Source organism: Primulina eburnea, chromosome 11 (assembly GCF_022965805.1).
Source record: "Primulina eburnea isolate SZY01 chromosome 11, ASM2296580v1, whole genome shotgun sequence".
Taxonomy (NCBI): Eukaryota; Viridiplantae; Streptophyta; class Magnoliopsida; order Lamiales; family Gesneriaceae; genus Primulina; species Primulina eburnea.
The window spans coordinates 4,495,570-4,518,706 of record NC_133111.1 but is presented as its reverse complement, the minus strand read 5'-3'; the positions used below and the strand labels follow the sequence as shown (position 1 = coordinate 4,518,706).

The following is a 23,137-nucleotide window of genomic DNA, read 5'->3' as shown; positions in this document are numbered from 1 at the left end:
CCGAAAGCATGAGTATACAAGACCATGACATGCATGTATGCAAAATGTACTGGATACCAGGATCTGGGTATAACGAAATACTGCTCAGGTAAATGACGTCAAGGTATGTAGCACTCTGCGCCGTCGCACCAGGAGGTGGCTCCCATACCAAAATAAACCTGTGGATATACCGGTGACCTGACCACCGTTGGCCAACGGGGTCCAACCATCCACAACAAACGAGGGCTGAGCACCCTCTCAACAGGCTATCTCAAAGATAATCAGGCTCAACATGATTATGCAAATGCCGCATAATAAACCATGCATCATATGAAAGATAATAATGCAACATATAAACATGCAACACATAGCAAAGTATACTCAATCCTGCTATCTCGGATAGTACTTTCGTACCTTAAACCAGTAGATTCTAGCAATCAGCCCTAGAATCAAGCCTGCGTCCGTAGTCAGCCCACTGATGCCGCTAGCTCCCAACTAGAGCACAACTCCGCTACAAAACCAGTAGCTCCCCGCTAGTGCCTAAACCTCGGGAAAAGACTAGAAACCCATCAGAAACGACTAAAACGCTCTGGAACACTCGGAATTGACGAGTAACAAATGAAGCCTCGCGCCTCTATTTATAGACAACGATCGGTAGATCCGATCCACTTCGGACGATCCGATCCGGCACACTTCGGACGATCCGAACCCTGATCGGACGATCCGAATCCTGCATGTCTTCCACGTGTCCAGCCACCTGTCTTCGGACGATCCGAACCCTGATCGGACGATCCGAACCTTGCATGTCTTCCACGTGTCCAGCCACCTGTCTTCGGACGATCCGAACCTTGATCGGTCCTTCCGATCCTACCGAAATAATATTTAATCCAATAATTAACTCAAATTAGGCATCGGGATACTACAACCCTACCCATATTCACAATAAAAAGCAATACTCTTAGCATAAAAAATTATACTTTTTCATGGATGACCTAAATAAGAGATCCGTCTCACAAATTCGACCAGTGAGACTGTCTCACACAAGTTTTTGTCATAAAATATTTAATTAAATGTGCAAGACAATATGTAGTAGGGAATTTCAGTTGGTATAATTTTATGATATGATAATAATCACATTATATTTTGTTTACAAATAAAACGACAATTTTTTTTTTTATCTTTTTTTTTAAAATAATGAGTGTGGAAGTAAAATTTTACATCAAGGGAGGTCAATTTTTAGGTAAAAATTTGTGTGAGACGGTTATCACGGGTCGTAATTTTGTGAGACAGATATCTTATTTGGGTCATCAATGAAAAAATATTATTTTTATGTTAAGAGTGTAATTTTTTATTGTGAATATCGGTATTATTGATATCGAGAATGCTACATCGCCTACCAGAGTATCTGAACAAATGGATTTTTCAATGGATTAACAACCTGCTCCAAATGTTTCACCATCGACATAGCATGGTAACTCACCATCTACATAGCATGTTTCAAGATAGTTGCCTGTTTGGCTAGCGATGTTTCAAGTTAACAACCTGCTCCAAATGTAATGAATGCTACAAGAGTTGTCAGATAGGAGAGTACTGCCACCTCCCAGCGGAAGGGTGACTGCGGAAGCGGTCCCTATGCTGAAAACATCACTTTCTTGCTTGACTTTTGACACAAAATATCGGGCCATGGAGGAAGCAAGCGTGTCGAGAATTTATCGCACCATCGCCTCCATTGGTTGCATGCCACACGCAACGCATTACGCACTGCAAACCAACAAAATAAAATGATTTTTCAGTGTTCACAAAAGGTTTGAGAAATTGTAAACTAACAACAAAACGCCGTCTGTGGGAATCGAACCCACGACCACGTGGTTAAAAGCCACGCGCTCTACCAGCTGAGCTAAGACGGCAACTGATTTCGGCTGTTGGTTTTTTTTAATTAGCAAATAGAATATGTCTTTCTAGAAACTTCGCGGCCTTGCTCGAAGACTGCCCCTAGAACAAACAAGGAACTGAATTCAAGCAACAATTGTAGAGTGTCAAGAAAACCCTAGAATCACTATACAGATGGATGCTCCGCCGGCAGAAAAGACATCCCAGAGCGAGCCTCGAATAGTGGATGTGCGGTCCGTGGTAGAGGCGGTATCCGCTCAAGATTCCGACACTCCTCTCTACGAGGTTGAGAGCCTATGCATGCGATGCGGAGATAATGTACGAATCTCTTTGTTCTAACTGTGGATTTGTGCTTTCCAGTTCTTACTCTGCTCTGCGCATGCAAAGGTGCTTTGTGTTTATGTATTATTGTTTCATTCTTGGCACTAATGTTTTTGTTTTTCTACACTAGTCTTGATACTGTTTTGATTTATCTTGGTAACGTGGGTGTTTTTTTTTTGGGTTAAACATACGGCAATTTTTGTTATTTTTATAAAAGGGTCTGTAGTGGGGTTTTCCACCGCAACAATTTCGTTCCTGGGTCTATGTTTCGTGTGATGGATGTTTTTTTTTTGGATATTTTTCCTTCCCCTCTTTTTTCGTTTTTGCAAAGGATCTTGGTTAATGTTGAAAGGTTCCTTTTTTTACGTTTTGTTTTCCAATAATCTCCGTATTATGTGCATTCTACGGTGGAGTTTGCTTATAAACAAATTTATTCAGAGTTCATTCAAACAGGATACCTGGCATTCGGTAACCACATAAATATATATTATGTGTCAGTTTAATTTTGGTTACTTTTGCAAATAATAGTATGTATGTTTCTTTTTTTGCATTGAGTTATCATGGTTTGATGCTTGCGGAGTTGACAGACTCACCCTTTTGCTTGAAATCTATGATGAGAGTTTCATATTAGTAGTCATGAGGTCATGATTATTATGGTAGCTTGGGGAGTCGGACTAGACTTGAGAAGAAATTTTTAGCTTAAGCATTAGTCTTAAGGCAATTATACTAACATTTGGATGTAAAGTGTTTGGTTTTACCTTGCATGACACTTCTATTTAAATTCGGATATTAACATTTCGATGTAATGAAGAAGTTGATTACTTTTTTACATAAGATGATGGTCTATCTTATATGATAATGATAAAATTCATGATTTTATGTTTGGAAAATGTGATTTTAACTCTTATCATTAGCAATGCCATTTCTAATTTTTTTCTTGTTAACAGGGGATAACAAGGTTTTTGTTAACTCTCATTCCACATTTTAGAAAGGTAACCTCCTTGTCCTTTCTTCCAATGCTGATTGAATTAAGGCCGTGTTCAAGATAAAAAATTCAAATGTCAAATGAACTGGAATGTTATTTTCTTCAGTGGATACAAATGTCGCGTGTAGGTGACTTATTCCTTATTCAAGAAAATGCTTATTGTTTTCCAATTGATTTGTATATCTTCTCTACAGATACTACTGTCAGCTTTTGAATGCCCCCATTGTGGGGAGAGGTATTTCACCTTTTCTCTCTCAAAGTACACGAATACCTAACATTTAAAGGTTTTATTTTATTTTTATCCTTTTGTGCTTTCTTTGTGAAGGAACAATGAAGTGCAATTTGCTGGTGAAATCCAGCCTAAAGGATGTCAATATCATCTTGAAGTACCATCATGTGACAAAAAGGTTGTCTTCTGTGAATTTTGATTATCTTGGTTAGTTAGACTGTTCAAACCATTACATGTCGCAGATAAGTGTGACTGGATGTTTTTTGGTGGGGTCCGTGATTTAAATAATATCATGCTGGTTGGCTTCTTATTGCAGATGTTCAACCGTCAGGTTGTGAAATCAGAAACTGCCACAATCAAGGTTCTTTTCTTAACTACTTACTTAGCATTTGAGTGTGCATTCATATTGACTGAGGTGATCGTTGCCAATGTCTTGTGCCTGCATAAAGCTTGGATGTTGCTGACTAGGAATTCAGTTTCCCTCTTACAACTTGTGTCAATCTTTTATCAATAATTTTCACTACTGTGAAATATTTATTTTTATGTTCTTTGTACAGATCCCTGAGCTGGACTTTGAGATTCCTACTGAGGCTCAGCGTGGGTCATTGTCAACTGTATTTCCTGATATCTTCTCAATTCAATTTTTGTTTCTTTTGATTGGAGAATTAGTCAAATTGAACATGAGAGTGAATTGACTCACAACTTGCATTTTGGTTCTGTTTAAAATTAAGGAAATTTCCACGTGTTTCTGTTATGTATTCATTTTTGTGTATTTCAAAGAGAGAGAGAGAGGAACGGTGAACACTAATAATTGCTTATTATGTGCGTCTCCTTTGTCACTAAGATTTGCATATAATGCTTTTGCCCAATTCTGATTTTAGTGCAAATATGTGCTTGAGATGTAACTTTTTATCTGAACAGCCTTATTTTATTTTGGACAGTTGAATACATGCATAAAGTCACAGTATATGCAGTTCCATGCAAACTTATAGGTTTTTTCATTTTCTAATAGTGGAATGTAGGTTTCTCATAAACCCTGATGCACCCTTTTTTATCTTTCATGGTTTTATCATTCTTTTGGTATGTTTACAGGTTGAAGGAATACTGGTCCGGGCTGCAGATGAGTTGGAAGCCCTTCAGGATGAGAGAAAGGTAAGTTTTGTTTAAATTCGGATACTTGCTTTTTGAAAAACCATCATCCTATTGTCCTTGTGATTATTTTTATTTATTTTTGGGGGTGGGGACATTCAGAAAGTGGATCCACCTGACTGCGGAAGCAATAGATGAATTCTTGAAAAAACTGAGGGCTTGTGCCACTGGGGATTCACATTTTACTTTCATTCTTGATGATCCTGCTGGAAACAGCTTCATTGAGAACCCGTAAGTGTCTAATTATTTTATGCAAAAAATCATCGGGAACTGAAATTAAGACAGGAAAAACCCAGTATCATCTTTTTACTTGCACATATGAGATTAATGTTGTGGAGAATAACTAAACTTTTGATTAGATATGCTCCTTCACCTGATCCATTGTTGATAATAAAGTCCTACGAGAGAACACCTGAGCAACATGCTGCATTAGGATATCTTGTGGACCCATCACAAGTAGGAGAACCCTATGCTGAACCAACTACAGATGGGATCACCAGTATTCCACAAATCCAAAGTGAACCTCATGGTTCAGTTGGGGCTAAAGCTGGTCGTAAAGCAATAGCTCAGGGTAATAGTGTGGAAAGTGTTGATGCTTTGTTTCGATATTCGTCGCCTGAAGAGGTAATATAAATCATCTTTTCCCCCCTTTTCATGTATTCTACATACACTTGCGCTTGGGCATGATTTCATAATTCTTATTTTGACATTGAATCATAACCACCACTACACTTTGTGGGCAGGTCATGACTTTTCCATCAACCTGTGGAGCTTGTGCCACCAAATCTGAGTGTCGAATGTTCGTCACAAGTATCCTTTTCTTAAGCTTTCTCCTTTATGATGAGATGTATTAGGAAAGCTCTCATTTTTTTTATGCAAGGATGTGTTGTGTTGCTCGCTATTGTTTAATTTCTGAGGCAAGAGTTACACTTCTTGAGTTGTGATGACAGTTTCTCTGGGTGATTTTTCTTCTGGATTTATCTCGGATTGTGTGTGGTTGCTACCAAATTTGATTTATCTCAGATTATGTATGGTTGATACCAAGTCGATATATCTCATGTCGAGTTATTGTATCAGTTGCTACTGGCAGTATGGTAGTACCCTTATTTCCATATTTTAAATGTATTGGAAGTCGTTCTCTCATAGAATTAGCAGTGATGTAGTATGCTAGTGCTTAACAGGTTAAATCACCTATTAAGTACCTGGCCTTTTTCTTCATTTCCTGTTAATTTTTCTAGCAATACATTGTGCAAGAGGTATTTGTTCCAACAGGTATACAAAACTTATCCTAAGATTATTTAGCAGTTGATTATGATGTATTGATGATATTTCATCGAATTGGGAAGCTTAACAATCCGTAGATATTCCTTATTTCAGAGAAGTCATCGTCATGGCCTCCTCTTGTGATGCCTGTGGTTACCGTAATTCTGAGGTTTGCTTATGTTAAAATTCCTCTGGCTCTATTTTATATGCCAATGTCAGTTCTCTTTATTTTATTCTCTCGACTTTATGATCATTTCATGTGCTTTGCAGGTGAAGGCCGGCGGACCTATTTCTGACAAAGGAAAAAGGATTACAGTTAGTGTGAAGAACGTAAGAGACCTTACCAGGGATGTCATAAAGGTACGCAATTTCGGTAAGTAGCTGGGATGTCACTCTCAATTTTCTTGTTTACAGATGCGCTGTTTATTTCAGTGACATGTTCACTGCACAGTGGAAAGTATTAAACACAAATTTAGTTGCAGAAACAGTTGGCGTTGCATCTATTATTTTTACTACTAGAAGTATTTCATTTTATGTTACTACAGTTCAATTGCTCAGTCCCACAATTCAATTGTTTTTTTTTCTATTTTTGTTGCGCCTCAAAATGCTTTCCTTTTCTCCACTTTGGGTCGGACAAAATGCTACGAAAACTCTAATTCCTTATCATTAAGCCGTGTGGCAGTTTTTCATGTTTTTTTGTATAATTCTGATTAATGATCCTATCGACATGGTAGTCGGACACGGCTGGTGTGATCATTCCAGAGATTGAGTTGGAATTGACAAGTGGCACTTTAGGTGGACTTGTCACAACTGTTGAAGGTTTGATATCAAAGATTGGTGAGAGTAAGTATCTTTTTTATCCTTTCTCTCCTTCCCCTTTCCTAGCTGTGTTCCTCAGTCTTTTCAATTGAATATTACTTTGTGTTATTTTGGGGTAGAGCAAAGGGGGTTTAGAAACATAAATTAAGCCAAGCCACCATACTGTGGTGCCTTCAATCTATTAACTGGAGATGTGGAAAAGATGCCTAGTAGGCTGGAACAGAATAAGGTGCGATTTTTTGGTTAGGAGCATATGCATTATTGGCTTCCTAATCCTATTGTGTGAGCTTTTCCTCGATGAAAGTGAGATTTTTGTTGTATCTTTTTACATTTCTTCCCATTATTGTCCATCTCTTGTTGCAAATGCCATTAAATTAATATAGATAACCTTTTATATGCAATTTGATGAATAACTCTTCACATTAAAATATCACTGAGTCTCCAGATTTCAAAAGTAATCTTCAAATTTCAACTGCAGGTCTTGAGAGAGTACATGGTTTCACGTTTGGTGATAGTGTAGATTATACTAAAAAGGTCAAGTGGCAGGAGTTTAGTGAAAAACTTGAAAAGGTGCTTGCTCTACTATTGACAATGTGAACTCTACCATCCTTGAATTTGAGGCCTTTTCTCTCGCCCCCCCCCCCCCCCCCCCCCCCCCCCCCCTGTTTGCACTTGCGTAATTTCCTCTTGATACATGAATTAACCCACTGCTCCTTGTACTCTCGTTCTTCACAATATCTATGCTGCCTATTCTCATTAGTTTTATATTTTCTATTAATCTTGTTCTGTTCTGGACTTCTGGTGTCTTGTTCCTCGGGCTTGAGCTTTCGTGCTTCTTGAATTGGGATTGTAGAGAAATTTATGTAATATTGTTCCTTGTTTTCTTTAATGATTCTTGTTTAAGTAGAACACAATCATTGTGCTGTGAGCTTACTCTAGGAGGTATAATATATATTGACTATGTATAGATGCAAGACCTCCACTAGATGGAAAATTTACTTTCCTCAAACATGAATTAGACTAGCTTTCACGGGCTCTCGAGGAAACTGCACGGAAGCTTGATTAATTTCTGCATCATATTTTCATATTGGGAATGTCATGGTAACACAGACATTTAGGCACGGAGGACACCGACGAAATGACATAGGTAACTACGAGGAATTGACAAATAAAAACTAATTTTATGCGAACTGGGATGGGCTTTGCAGCAAATGGTGTACATAAATTTTCGGATCGGCAAGGATCCATATTTTGTCATTTGTAAACTTGGTTGGTTAATCGGCCTGACCTTGGAAGCTGTTTACTTTACCATGAATTTTGTAGATGCATGTGCATGTACCTGATTAGAAGCTCTTAAAAACGCATGCTAATACCTAGTTATTCACTTATATTGTTCTTACTAAGCTGTTCAAATCTTTGTACGTAATGTCAACTTGTCATACATTTTCGACAGTTGAAAAGTTTGGAAGAACCTTGGACTTTGATTATTGATGATGCTTTGTCAAACTCATTTGTTGCCCCCGCAACCGACGAATTAAAGGACGACAATCAGCTGACATGTAAGTCTGTCCCCCAATATTATTTCAAAATTCAATCAATCGTTTTCCGGAAAAATAGCGTAGCATGCATTTACTTTGCGTTGATGGTGGATATGGAATGCCAGTGGAGGAATACGAGAGGAGTTTGGAGCAAAATGAGGAACTTGGACTAAATGATATGGATACGTCTTCAGCTGATGTTTATGTTGATGCCAAGTGATGCACAAGTGTTGTGCTATCTTTGTATTTGTTTGTATACCAAGTTACTGAACAATAAAAAGGGATTTATGATTTATTTTAAATTTAAAGAAAATTTGTGTTTCTGATTTATTTTAAATTTAAAGAAAATTTTTGTGTCACTACGACAAAAGTTGTCTGCAATGTGACTGAGATGAAGTTTATTTTGTTTTCTTTCTGAAGTCTGCAAACCCATAAAATTGACATATAATTTTATAAACTAACCAAAATCCAAACGAAATCAAGTTGAACTCGAAATAATTTTTTCAAAATTCCCACTCGAAGCTTGGCTGCCTATTGAATGTAAATTCAGATAAACATTTTGTAACTGCAGCACGAAAACATCTATTTTGTCGGTTCATGATCAGAAATTCGATGGAACAGATAAACAGCACTTGTTGCCTTCAAATGTTACTTAACAAAAGATCCTGGAAATGTTATAACAAGAAACTGGACGAGTTCCACCCATGTCTGCACCTGGATCGGAATCATTTGCAGCAAGAAACACGGGAGGGTGACGGTGTTACAAATTTTATTAAAAAAATAAAATAACTTTTTAATAATTAAAGTAATTTTTTAAATAAACTTAATTGGAAATATAAGTTAATGCATTGATGTTTTAATTAAAATGTTCATTGTAAGGTCCATAACAATAATTTAATGGTATTTTTTTAGACATTCTTAATCGAAACTACTTGGATATTCGCAACTAATAATGTGTGCAAGTACAAAATATAGCGGGAATGGCCATGTGCTACACATCTAGAATCATAGGGGTTATTAGCTCAAAAAAATTTTATAGTGATTATCGACAGACTCGGGATTTCACAGGCGTGATTTATGCAAATTTCCCCATTCTGAGCATGAATATAACAGGAGTCATTCCCTCTTATACTTGGGAAATCTCTCTTTTCTCGTCTCCCTGGATTTGAGCAACAACAAATTTCAAGGAACTTTGCCACGAGTTATCCAAATTACACATGTTAAAATCAGGCGATTTGAGGAAAAAAGAAGTTGGCGGCCCGTTTCCAGTCCTTTTTAAGCTCATCGCCTGAGCTTCATTTTATCAATAAACACTTCAAGATTACAGGAGCTACTATCGAGCCTGAACTCCTTTGAAGGGAAAATTCCCCAAGAAATCGGGTATCTTCGTGCCCCGACTTTCCTGAATCTGGATGGGAATCTGTTGACAGGCCCGCTTCCACTGACCACCTTCAACATCTCAACTTTACAAATGATAGGGTTGTCGCTTAATCGCCTAACCGTTCAACTTCAGGTTAGCATATGCGACAACCTTCCGAACCTGGAGGGAATGTATCTTTCAAAAAAATTGTTACTTGAATCAACACCTCCAAGTTTACAAAAATGTGACAAACTAGAAGTTTGTCTCTCAGCGGTAATTATTTCAAAGGAAGCATACTAAGAGAAATAGGAAATTTGACATCTCGGGGGAAATGAATTGGAAGGTTTGTACTTGTATTTCCTCATTTCCATCAACCAGGGTCTTTGAACTCTAATTTTAACTATAGGATTTTCTTTTTGACAGATCAAATTCCACTGGAAATTGACCATCTTCAGAAACTAGAGGTGTATGGGTTGAACTGTAATTATTTAACTGGCCCTCTCCAAGCGAGTATCTACATCATTTCAGCATTGATGATCTTTACGGCGGTGTGAAATCAAATAGAAGGAAGTCTTCCTTCAAATATCGGCCAGGGGACGCCTAATCTTCAAGAGTTATATCTGGAATTGAATAACTCAAATGGGCATATTCCTGATTCTTTTTCTAATGCTTCAACTCTCACTGTCTTGGACATTGCAAACAACAGCTTTACTGGTACTACACCTGATTCTCTAGGCAATTTACAATTCCTGAGAATCTTAAACTTGGGCGAAAACAAATTTTTAAAACAGTCACCATCTTCAGAACTTGCTTTCCTCACTTCTTTGACCAAGAGTAGATTCTTGTAAGAACTGGTGATTCTAGGAACCCTATAGGTCGAACAATAACCCCATCTGTCCAATTTTTTTTTTCCTCACAGATGTCGAATCCAGGGGCAAATTCCTGAAGAAATAGGTAATCTGAGCTCTCTCATAATTTTTAGCCTATTCGAAAATGAGATAATCTGAACCATGCCAAGCACTGTCACAGGGCTACAAAAGCTTCAGCAACTATATTTAAACAATAACATGATTCAAGGCTCTATTTCAAATGGCAGCTGTAATTTATAAAATCTGGGTGCATTAGATTTGGGACAGAATCAATTCTCTGGTGCCTTATCAGCATGTATAGGCAATATGAAGTCCCTGAGAAATCTAGAGTTAGCTGTCAACAGATTGAATTCAACTATACCCGTCACCATATGGAACCTTAATAATCTGTTACGGTCAATGCTTCATCGAACAAGTTAAGTGGCCATTTACCTACAGAAATCGGCAACTTAAAGCCGTGTATCTCATTGATTGTCGACGAATAACTTATCAGGTAACATTTACCACCATCAGTGCTTTTGAAATGCTGACGAATATCTCTTTGGCTCATAATACACTGGAAGGGCCAGATTCACTTGGAAAAGTCCATAGCTTAGAAAGTTTGGATTTTTCAGACAATAATCTAACTGGTAAGATTCCGAAATCATTGGAGGCTCTCGCATATCTCAGATACTTTGATGTCTCATTCAACGAATTGACAGGAGAGATCCCAAATGGTGGCCCTTTCGTGAATTTTACGAGGAAGTCTTTTACATCTAATGAGGCTCTATGTGGAGATTCTCGGTTTCAGGTTCCACCATGTCAGTTGAGTCCTTACAACAGCCAAGGAGAAAAAGAAAACTAAACATTGCACTATACATTGATTTGGACGGTGTTCAATAGTCCTTGTATTGACTGCAGCATTGATGGTGTTCAGAAAACGACACAAGAAAAGTATTGATTTGAACCAAACACCTTCACTGAATCCACAAAAAAGAATTTCATACTATGAACTTGAAAAAGCTACTAATGGATTCAGTGAAGGTAATTTGTTGGGTATGGGGAGTTATGGAGTCGTTTACGAAGGGGTACTCAGAGACGGTACCCTAGTGGCAGTAAAGGTAATTAACTTGCGAGAAGAGCATTCTCTCAGGAGCTTTGAAGCAGAATAGCGTTCCATATTAATTAAAGCTAAAGAGGAGACTAGTGATGTTACAAAATCAGTTACAACCATGTCCAACATTTCTAGTTGTGCAGAGTGTGTGTTGCACTATTAGCCATCCATTTTCACTGAACTATGTCACGTTAATCAGGTCTAAATACCATTTTATGATTTGAAATTTGTTTAACGCGTGACATGATTTAACATAGACCACACATGCTTTAAAATACTAAATATATATCAAACCCAATCCACGCATGAATGATCCCACACCTTGTGAGAATACAACCAAAATATCAATCTCAAGAAACTGCTATATTCACTCATTAGCAACGCATTCAATCGAAGAAGTTTCATGCAATCTACTCATTCAAATTCAGGTTCAGGTAATAACCAAAGAAATCAGTATTTCGTTTCTAAAGTTGACACCAAAGCCATACAGAAAGATAAGATTAGACATTAGGCAAACAGATGTTTATAACATCTGTAACTGGAACGGGTAGGAGAATGACAATCTCAGTAATCTCAGTAAAGTGATTTACACCGAAGAAAATTTGTTTCAACCCCAATATCAGGATTCTAATCTTCATCATCATCTGCAATTAAATTATCCAAACAGATTATACCAGAGGAAAATTCATAACAATTAAGCCATGAAGAGAGCGAGAATAAAAGCAACGACATAGTAAAGTACAAAAAAAAGTTCGATCTCACTATACGTAAATTAGCATTATTAAGCCCAAGTGTCCTTCTTTGACATTATACCAACAAATGATACAAAGTGTCAAGTGAACGAAATGGCCATTAAGGCCAATGTTGGCTTTGTTTTGTTTTGAGGTTATGTCAAATGTCTCGCATCAATTAGTTAACTTCCTTCTGATGATACAAAATTTTCACCATGTAAAACTGGAAGCTCTTCCGAATTCAGATTCCAAAATTTTCATGAAAGTGAGTAATAGAAAGTTTGAGAATAATAATTACAACATTCAATCAATTTGACACTAAAGGCTAGAACCCAAATTTGAAATTGAGGAAAGGAAGAACCAAACTTAAATCCAATTTTCAAAATTTACAGAAACAGCAGAAGATGTTCTATCTACCCCCCTCCTTGATCCTAAATCTGGGATCAACTCACCGAATAGATTTGTCTGATTCTCTATGGTATTGAATCAAATTTTGGTTCTCTTTCAGTTAAAATAGCTTGCTCTATCATATGCTCCCTGAAACTACTGTAGCCATCCATAGTTACTTCTTCATTACAGTTGTGGGATAAAGTAAAAGGTCAAAACCAAGCATGGGACTGATCATCCCACCCGGGCAAATCAGGTACTGTTCGGAAGAATTGTGTATGGAATTGACGTTCCATATCATGCCAAGTCATAATAGAATTTCGAGGTAGCGTCGCATACCACGTGAAAGCGGTGCTAGTCAAAGAATTGAGGAACAATCGTAACTCGTAATTAGAAAAATTCTCCAGATTTGCTAACTCCCCACATTGGATTGTAAACATTGCCACATGTTCCACGCTAGATTGACCATCTTCCCAAAGTATAAACTGAAGTCTGGAATGTGGTATCCTCGTGGATAAGGGTTGTCACGATCAACAATGTCAAGATACGGTTTGTGAAACTCTGGTCGGTTGATTGGCCTCACTCCTGGACAATACAACTCTTGAATAACATCACGTACCGTCTCAAAATCCAACACTGGAGTTTGTCGTAACTGGTGTGGGTGATAGATTGCCCCCCGGGTGTTATTCCCTGAATTTGGTACTGCATACCCGCGCATTCCCCCATCACTATACATCCTCGGGTGCAAGTTATGAGACGTCACATAAAATATGGATAAAAGCTATACCTGAAATTTCTAGCATCACAGGGATAAGACGGTCATATCATGCAGTCCACCACTCAAAATAATCGTCAGACGCTGAAATGGGGTCGCTATAACAGGAGTCTTGAAAGATTTTGCTTGTTCTGACAGCTCTATCAGAGACGAGGAAGTGAACTTCTTATGGGATAATTCTATTTTCATCATGTCATTCAGAGGACGAGGCAGGTATAAAGCATTGGAGGGGACGGTCGGACATAAACCCAATTGAGAAGGGTACAAAAGTGGATTATAGAATTCAAAGATGTGGGTACTCTGGTCACGGGGGGAGGTCCTGTCATATACTAAGAAACGAGGATGGAGGATTGTAGTGCACACATCTTTAACAAAGGATAATGCATCAGTTTTTTTGCTGGCAGCCATGTGTCTGATCCATGGGTAATCCTCGACCGCAATTGTGGAGGAAATAGGACGATGGAGTGCCCTAGCAAAAGGGAGAAATCGCAAAAAATGAACAAACCCCTGCAACGGTGAAGTCACTCTGACAGGACATTAGCTCCTTCCATGATAACCGCTCAGAAAGTAGTCCCGATGTATATTTTAGCTCAGGAAAATAAGAAAACAACCACATCTAGAGGATCCACATAACCCCATTGACCTTAGAAAGGGGTGTGTCGTTCACAGCGACGTTCAATCAGTGGTAAAGGGACCCCAAAAACATCACACCCAAACCGTGTACCTGCCCAACACTCAAAGACCTGGCGGCTGGCAAGAGCAAGATATTCCATGGTAGGTTTGCCACAAAAAAAATATTTGCATATTAGAACCCACATAAAAGCTATGCGCTCCTCACTAGTGGAGGAGGTTCGTTTCAGCCTGCACCAACATCGAATAACCTGGGAATACGAGGACGGGTTCAAATATTGGTCAGATAGTTGGGTCAAGCCTGAAGTGTACACTAGTCCGGCATATTTATTCCCTATAAGTGGAAGGCCCGTAACTTGCAAAACATCCTGTAAAGTTATAGACATGGGGCCATAGGGGAATATAAAGGAATTACATGGCGGCGTCCACAGCCTAATGACACCTTCAGGGAGATCAAGATTAAAGGTACGGTCAATGGTGAACATTTGAATGAGTTGATAAAGGCCTTATTTTCGCCAGGTGCTCCCATCGAATTTTTTCAATCTATCAACCCAGGCATTCCAATTGACGTCCCCTCGAGGTAAAAACATAAATTTAGCAAACTCAAAGGGAGGCGCGAGGGGTAAAAACATAAATTTAGCAAACTCAAAGGGAGGCGTGACGGTACGATTCAACAATAGAGCGTTTGACTCAAGTGTGGATAGAGTAAACAACATGTTGGCGGTCTCAGTAGATAGAGGGATGGGACTGTAGGAAGAATCAGTTGGATGATGCTCTTTGTGTTTGTTCAAATTTTTACGTTGATGTATTGGGGCCTGCTTTGTGTTGCTATAGATTCTTGAGCACTCTTTGGTAACGATCTTTGGAAGGATTGGCAAATGGTCGCTGGCATTGGCCGAATTCACCTTGATTTATTGCCCCCAAAAATCGGTGAAAGGCCAAGCTATTGCTGATTTTCCGGCAGATCACCTTATGGTCGATGTGGCAGGGAGTGCACCAGGTGGTTATTCCAGTGTTTTGTGTCAATCAGCCCTGGACTTTGAAATTTGATGGTTCCAGTACAGAGAGGGCATCAGGGGTGGGAGTCGTGATAACATCGACAACGGGAGTTAAGACAGCTTTGTCATTTAATCTGGACTTTTCATGCACCAATAATCAGGCTGAATATGAAGCGCTAGTGATTGGCTTAGAAATTTTACGAGATTTGGGCGCTAAAGATGTGTTGATTATTGGAGATTCCCAGCTGGTTCTCAAGCAAATGTCCGAGGAATATAAATGTTCAAGTTTGGCGTTAGCCCCTTATTTTACTGATGCTTCACAGCTCCTTGACGATTTTGAAGATGTGACATTCCAACACGTGCCAAGAAAAGACAACTGGGAAGCTGATTAATTGGCTCAGATTGCTTCTGGTTTAAGGATGTCGCCCGAGCTCACCCACAAACTTTTGTTAGAACAAAGGAGAAATCATCCTTCTATTCACCAACGAGGAATACAAGTGGATACCTTTGATATTGATGTTGAACTCGCTGGGGATTGGAGGCTGAGATAATAAGATGCATTGAGGAATCCTAAGCAGAAGTTGCATTACGGTTTGAAGATGAGAATTCTACATTATGTCTTGATGGAAGATGAAATGTACATGAAATGGGACAATGGTTTATTGTTGCGGTGTTTGGGTTTCCCAAATGTCATGAGACCACGAAAAAAGCTGACAGCGAGGATCGAGACCCTACAGTAACATTTGCTAGCAACACTCCCAAAGTTTTTGTAGATTCCCCAATAAAAGCCGCCACAGAGACTTCCGTAGGAATTAGTCTTCCACATTATTCCCCAACTTATGAAGAATTCTGTATGGTAAAATATTCACAGCAGACCCATATTTATCAGTACCCTAGACAATGACTTTCCATTAACATGCGCTATAATATAGAGTGGTTTGATATGTTTAGTCATCTTATTGGTAGGTCGCTTCATCAACACTCTTTTCTCTTCATTAACAAGAGCACCAACGCAATCATTCAAAATATTGGTTTGAATGGATTTCGTAACACTTTGGTTTCCAGTGGATACATCGGATTCAAACATCCTTTTGCGTTTAAACTCCTCTGGCAATATTAACGAGCCACTAGCACACTCAAATGAAACGAGAATCTGTCCCACCTTGAAAGTAGTCTTCTTGACTAGTTCGTCAGCACCTCTAGGCTCTGATAAAAAATATGAAAGAAAACCCCGTTTGGTTGTTCCTCCCAGACCAACCCTCGACAGGTGTATGGAAGCGGGTAGAACATCCTAACATGCAGAATGTGACAAAAAGGAGGACGGGAGGACAAAAAAAGAGGATCAACAAAAAATCTACAACAAACTTCTGCAGAAGTCTATCATTAATTGTTCGCTCATTTCATTCCAAGCAGTGTATTTTCTCCTTCCTTCAAATTTATTGTAGAATGTCAATCAAAATTCATAATAACATATTTAAGTTTGATGGTGTTTATAGATTCTCTCTATAATTTCTTTATTTTCCTCAGTTTATACGTTTAGCTTTGAAGCCATATTGAAAGAACTATAACTAACGGTCGAATCGGGACTCGCAACGCTTGATAAACGAAGTCGGATCATTCACATTTGGCACAAACACGTGCCTGGCACGCCCCACAATTTTCGTGACAAACACCTACGTTAATCTATTTTGCTGTTTTCAGTCGGGAGAATACATCAACGTGGATTAAAACAGGGTTTTGCCAGCTAGCAATAGAGCTAATATTGCATTCAAAACTTGGGCCACTCTGAGTTCAGTTCCATTATCATCATCATCTCACAGATGCTACATTAACTGCCTTTTGATAGTAGTGACTTGTGAGCACTGAAATACAGGTTACGCTAGGTCAAACCTATTCATTTGTAACAATAGGTAAAGTTTATTATTCAGAGCATTATTTTCCCCCAATATTCTAAAACCACAATATTATCACGTAGATGAAACTAAACTGAAATTATTCTACCACTCAGACACTAAAATTTCAACTTAACTTCTGGATTATGATAACTAGTCATCAAGAAATTTAAAGAGTTTTTGTTAGAACCTGATTTTTAATTGGTTAAGAATTAGAAACAATTATTTTAAATTGTGAATTTAAAATAATTAAACCAAATAATTTAATCGTGTGTTACAAATATGTATTTGCAAATTAAAATACATATTTGAATTAAATAACACACGGACGTTAAAACAATTCAAAACCGGGAGTTGTGTACAAGTTACTATATATAGTAATTTATATACACATATACTTACACGCTTATCATTTCTAAAATGAGAAACCCAATTCCCCAACCCATTCCCGATCCCACCCTGAACCGTAGCTTCTCCGGCCGATATCCACAGCCTCGCCACCAGAAACTTGCAAGTGATTATATATTCGGGTAGATCTCAACCTAGGCTTCATTTTGCTACCAAAATTTCGAAAAAACTTGAAACAAAATTCCGAGCTCTTCGACCCTGTGCTGCATAATTTGTTTCTTCCACCATCGCCGCCTCTTCTTCTTGTCAGAAACAGCTTGCTAAGGTCATGGCATGGGTTGGTCCTACTTGAGCCTAGGGAATATTTCTGAACCAACCCAGCTTTTTCCTCACGATTTCCAGCTGCTGCCGATGACTTCCACCACCATCTGCCGCCGTTCACAACTGGTCATCTGCTAGCCTATCTTTGCTTCGAGTTTTAAGAAGCTTAAACTCAATTTTCCAGCCTCTTTTGTTCGATGTATAGGCTGCCTTAACTACGAATTAATTCGGTTTTAGTTCGATCATTAACTCGTTATTGATTATTTACCGGATTAATGTTGTAAGATCAAGAGGGAAATTTAAGTCATATAGGGGGATTAGACAGGGAGATCCCTTATCACCTTTTCTTTTCAACATGGTAGTGGATGTGTTGGGCAGTTTGATCGATAAAGCAAAAGAGACAAATTTAATCAGTGGGATTGAGGTGGGACGAGAAAAGGTGGAAGTGTCACATATACAATTTGCAGGATGATACCTTGTTTTTTGTTAAAACTGAGGAACACATTAGCTTTTTGGTGCAAGTGGTGAAGCTATTCTGTGACATGTCAGGTTTAAGGATCAATTGGGAAAAGAGTGCTTTATTGGGATTAAACCAAGATGAAGAACTTGAGATCGACATAGCACACACGACTGGTTGTCGTAGGGATCAATGGCCGATGAAATACTTGGAAGTTCCTCTAGGGGGCAATCCACTTAAAGCATCTTTTTGGGAACCTATTACGGTTAAATTAAGCCGGAAATTAGCGACTTGGAAAAAGGCTTTCTTGTCCAAGGGAGGGAGATTAACATTGATCGCTGCGGTACTAAGTGCTTTGCCAATTTATTTCTTGTCTCTCTTCAAAGTACCAAAAGGAGTGGCAGCGGGATGGGAGAAAACTATGCGTGATTTTTTGTGGGATGGACATGAGGGCGAAACACATTGCCATATGGTTGGATGGAAGAAGGTTAGTAGACCGAAAGAGCGTGGTGGGTTAGGTGTAGGGAATATCTGTTTGAGAAACATTGCATTATTGGGAAAATGGTGGTGGAGGTTTAGTGTTGAAAATGACACGTTGTGGAGTAGAATAATCAGGAGTAAGTATGGCCTACAAGAAAATGGTTGGGACGCGGGATTGGCGAAAAATGTAACTTTCAGATGTCCGTGGAAATTCATCTCTAGAGCTTACCCGATTTATCACCGATTTGTGCGACTAGAGGTTCGAGGGGGAAATAAAATTAGATTTTGGGAGGACATTTGGTGGGGGGAGTCATCTTTCCGTGATTTGTTTCCTTCATTATATCTCATCTCATAGGGTCGTAACTTAACCATATCTCATTTCGTCTCTTTTAACTCATCTACTGCTCTATCATAGAATCTACATTTTCGTAGATCACTTCGAGATGAAGAGATCAATCAATTGTCTGTGTTCCTAGGTATTTTGGACAGGGTAATAATGGTGGAAGGGGTTGATGATTTCAGGGTATGGGAGGGGGATCCATCGGGGAAGTTTTCGGTCAAATCTTTGTTCAATTCTCTCTTCAACGTTCATAATTCTACACCACAATTCAGCTTCTTCGATATCATTTGGAAAACACCTATTCCAACAAAAATTCAGATCTTCTCTTGGACGGCAATACTTGGAAAATTACCAACATCCGAGGTGATTCAAACGAGATGGCCTACTTGTGCTCTTTCTCCAAACTGGTGTGTGTTGTGTCGTAAGGATGCGGAAACACAAGATCATTTGCTTGTTCATTGCAACTTCAGTAGTGCACTATGAGCTAGGGCTTTGGAAGAATTGAGACTGGTTTGGGTTACTCCGAAAACATCAAAGGACTTGTTTGCTACAGACCTTGGTCAGTTGCTTGGCAAAAATGGAAAATCTTTTGGAGAGTGGTGATGCACGGAATATGTTGGGCGATATGGCTAGAGAGAAATAGAAGAATCTTTCAAGAGATTGAACAAAAAGAAGAAGATTGCTGGGAGAATATCAAGATCAATATAGCTAACTGGATTCGATCAGTCAAAGACTTCAACGGTTTATCGATTTCTGATTTATTAAGAGATTGGTCTTACATCTATTGTTAGACGTTGTGTTTTCTTTTCATTAGTAGTGGATTTCTAGTCCACTGACTGTAATGGACATTAACATATATTAATAATAAATATCTGTTTCTTATCAAAAAAAAAAATTCTGAGAATGTTTTGGTTAGGAATCTTGAGTTGGAATTCAAATGAAAGTTATAGAGCTATGTTTTATCTTCGAAATAACACCAAAATCGTATGATTTGGTTGAGAATCGAAAGAGTTCAACGTATTTTACTGAAACTGCCCATGTGCTGGATTATGTTCGCGGGTTCGTGTTGATGCAGTATGTTAGAGTAATTTTTGGGCGTAAACGGTTGAGATTTTGAATCTGGTCCCAACTAGACAAACTTATACAATCGAATATTTTTCATTTCCAATTGGTGGAACTTGACTTGGGTGGAAAATGAATTAGATGTGAATTTTATGCTATCAAGCGGCGAACTTGAAATCTGTATCAGAATCTGTTGCACATAGACCATAGTTAATGTTTTCATGTAAGTTAGCCTGTTGAAATGATCGAATTTCACTTCAATGCCTTTTGATGAAATATGAGAAATTGAGTTAGGATTGCAGCTATGTATATTTTGGATAAGTATTAGATGAGTTATGACCTTAAAATCGAGCTTAGTTACAAGCTGAAAATGATAAACTTAAAAAAACTGCCTAAATTTATGATAATGGGATTTTTAGGCTAAAAAGTTAATTGTTAGCAATTAAAATAACGCAACTTAGTATGTTGAATAATTTTGGAAAATGTGAATTTGATGAGAATAATTAGTTGTCACAGGTTTGGATTCGTCTGGAAGTCCTTATTATATTTCTATGGTAATTTAAGTATTCGGTAGAGATACGTATGAACTGTTTTCATTACGAAGTCTATAATGACGTGGGTTGATGTTAAATATTTTATAATGAGTTGTGACATGCATTATATGTTTATGTGGATGATGTGATTGCATTCATATGTTTATTTTGATTGTTAATGTGCAAAGTTCAAAATAATCCCTATTTTCTTTTAAAAATAAAATAAATTCTCACTTTATTGCAAACAAATTTTATTCAAAAAATTAAGTGATAATAGTTGACTAGTGATATTAACTGCCTTTGCATAGCACGTTGAGTCTTGACTCCTCTGACTGCTATTGATATTGATTTGTTGAGATGTTTTGAGTCATCGATGGAGACATAAGATTATCACACTCCTGATAACAGTATGAGGACGACCTATGTGCATGAATGAGCGGCAACTTGATGCTGCGCTCCTGGCACGGGTGACCACTGCTACTGTTGTTGACGCGACTCGTTTGAGCTCCGTCTAATATCCATTATTTTGTTGTTACCATTCACGTATTACATTGAATTGCATTTTAATTGATTTTATTTCAGGTTAATTATAAGCTCCGTTTAATATCCATTATTTTGTTGTTACCATTCACGTATTACATTGAATTACATTTTAATTGATTTTATTTCAGGTTAATTATATTTGTAGTAATTTACTGGTTCATCATACAGGGTCCGAGCTCTATTTTTTTTATGTCGTGATTGCTTGTGATTCCATAGCTGGTTATCCAACAGATTTGACGCGTCAAGTGGAGCGTCTGCCAGTGGAGCCCAGTGAGAGTTGTCTTTGTTGTGTTCCTATATATATATATACACACACACACACACACGTACTGTACAATTAATTCATACATTTGTCGGGAAATGCCTCGTGTAGTTGAATTGATATTTTACGATATTTTTTACTGTTGGTTGTGTGATCGAGCTTTGTCGGCTCTGCATGTTTGTGGATTGATGATATGACTATGTTTTGTTCTGATTTTCGATATATTCTATTTACAGGGATGTCATGACAAAATTTCTGTAATACCAAATGGAAAATCTTTATTCGTTTTCCCTGTTTAAATTAATTAATTCTGGTTGATTGATAATTAAATGTTGATCAGGAGCACGAGCCCTCACAATTTTAAATCAATAGAACCTCATTTTAAATGTCACATAAAGTAACTTTAAGTTAGGAATTAAGATCTTCGACTCCATTGAGGTAAAAACAGAGTTTTTAGTTTTTACTTGAACCTTGGATGAGTACAACATTTTCAAGTTTGATTTAAAAGAAAACGGGAAGGAAATGATTGTACAATCAAGTTCTATAATACTGCACTTTTACTCATTCATTTTTCATAATAATAAGCTAAATCGAAAAACACTTTTCAACTTTTCTAGAAGAGTAAATCCAATGATATTGGTTCCCTGATTTCACTTGAAATGGTTCCACGAAAACTGCATTCAAACATTGGTTCTACAGGGCACTCAACTGGACTAAATCTCAACCCCACCATTCACCCATTTAAGTTAACAATTACTACAAATTAGATAGTAATTAAGACAGAATGAATTCAAAGGAAAAATCACTGGAGTGACAAATTGCCAGATTGCAGACTGAATTACAAACCCCAATTACAACAGGAATTGCAGAGAAAACATTGAAATACCGAAGTAGCGACGCTGGTTGGCTTCCTTAGCTTTGAGAAGCAATTTGTCAAGGTCTTCCTGAGACTTAGCGTCCCACTTCACCATCTGATTAGCGAGCACCGCCCCTATTCCCATTCCCAAAACATGCTCCCACGGATCTATGCCATTTAATTTCGCGTAATTGTTCAATTAATCGATCCATCAATAAATGACAAAAGTAATATCCTCTATATAATTAAATATCGATATACAGAGGGAAGAGGATAAAGGGATCGAGGGTGCTTACGGCGCATATAAGGAAGCTTTCGCAGGGCATTCGAGTACATCTGCGTCCCCAATCCCAGCAGAGCTCCGATCGCCGTCGCGCTTAACGGCATCCTTCCGCCTACGTTCACTTGGAATGTTGCAGTCAAATGACCAAGACAATCTAAAATTATTATTTTATCTATACTTCCACGTGACGTTTAGCATTTGCCAAATATTTTAGATATCTTGGAAAAAGCAAAAGCACTTGTCTTTTCAAAAAACAAAATACAGGCCAAACATACCTTGGACCAGTCGTAGGTAAGGTGTTCGAACTTTGGAAAATTTAAATCGAAAAAACTGAAGAATAACCTAAACTGAAAATCGAATTTTATAATTCGGATATAAATATTAAAACCAAAATTTCTTTAGTTCGGATTCGAATTATATATGCCAAAAAAGTTTTTATCTAAAAAACCGAAATTTCATTAAATTAATAATTTTATTTTTATTATATATTTTTTGAATGAAGAATTATTTTGAATAATATTTAGTTGATTGTTATTTATGTAATTAATTTAAACTTTATATTTATATGTTTCACTGTGAAATCATGTAAAAAGATAACAAATTATATTTTACAATATATTTTTTTTATTAATTTAAATAATTGTATCAAAACCGAAATAACCGAACCATTCGGTAGAAAATAAAACCGAACCGAACCGAAGAAAAATTGTTCAGATATCGGATTATATATTTGTAAAACCGAAA

General features: G+C 37.7%; 2 protein-coding genes and 1 non-coding gene across 3 annotated transcripts; 1 reads left to right on the top strand and 2 right to left on the bottom strand.

Moving 5' to 3' along the window:
- Positions 1 to 1,813: 1,813 nt before the first annotated feature.
- On the bottom strand, positions 1,814 to 1,886 carry TRNAK-UUU (transfer RNA lysine (anticodon UUU)). Its single transcript has one exon. It is a non-coding gene; the product is annotated as a tRNA-Lys (tRNA).
- On the top strand, positions 1,849 to 8,435 carry LOC140804416 (uncharacterized). The gene is given in 17 exon segments (XM_073160430.1): positions 1,849 to 2,187; positions 3,138 to 3,182; positions 3,370 to 3,410; positions 3,501 to 3,582; positions 3,721 to 3,765; positions 3,962 to 4,018; positions 4,497 to 4,556; positions 4,656 to 4,670; positions 4,672 to 4,784; positions 4,913 to 5,177; positions 5,297 to 5,363; positions 5,915 to 5,985; positions 6,087 to 6,176; positions 6,551 to 6,659; positions 7,114 to 7,205; positions 8,089 to 8,194; positions 8,299 to 8,435. Coding segments are annotated over 17 exon segments (1,497 nt in total). The 5' UTR covers positions 1,849 to 2,043; the 3' UTR covers positions 8,394 to 8,435.
- Positions 8,436 to 11,885: 3,450 nt separating this feature from the next.
- LOC140805013 (uncharacterized) lies at positions 11,886 to 22,578 on the bottom strand. Its single transcript, XM_073161191.1, has 3 exons — positions 22,407 to 22,578; positions 22,141 to 22,278; positions 11,886 to 12,139 (listed from the first exon to the last, which is right to left on the bottom strand). The coding sequence occupies exons 1-3, from the start codon at positions 22,495 to 22,497 to the stop codon at positions 12,123 to 12,125; spliced, it is 246 nt and encodes an 81-aa protein (XP_073017292.1). The 5' UTR covers positions 22,498 to 22,578; the 3' UTR covers positions 11,886 to 12,122.
- Positions 22,579 to 23,137: the final 559 nt, after the last annotated feature.

Excerpts from the sequence above, each read along its gene's own strand:
- LOC140805013 (XM_073161191.1), bottom strand. The coding sequence starts at position 22,497 with ATGCCGTTAAGCGCGACGGCGATCGGAGCTCTGCTGGGATTGGGGACG. Across the intron at positions 22,279-22,406 it reads AAAGCTTCCTTATATGCGCC|ATCCGTGGGAGCATGTTTTG; the intron begins GTAAGCACCCTC and ends TAAATGGCATAG.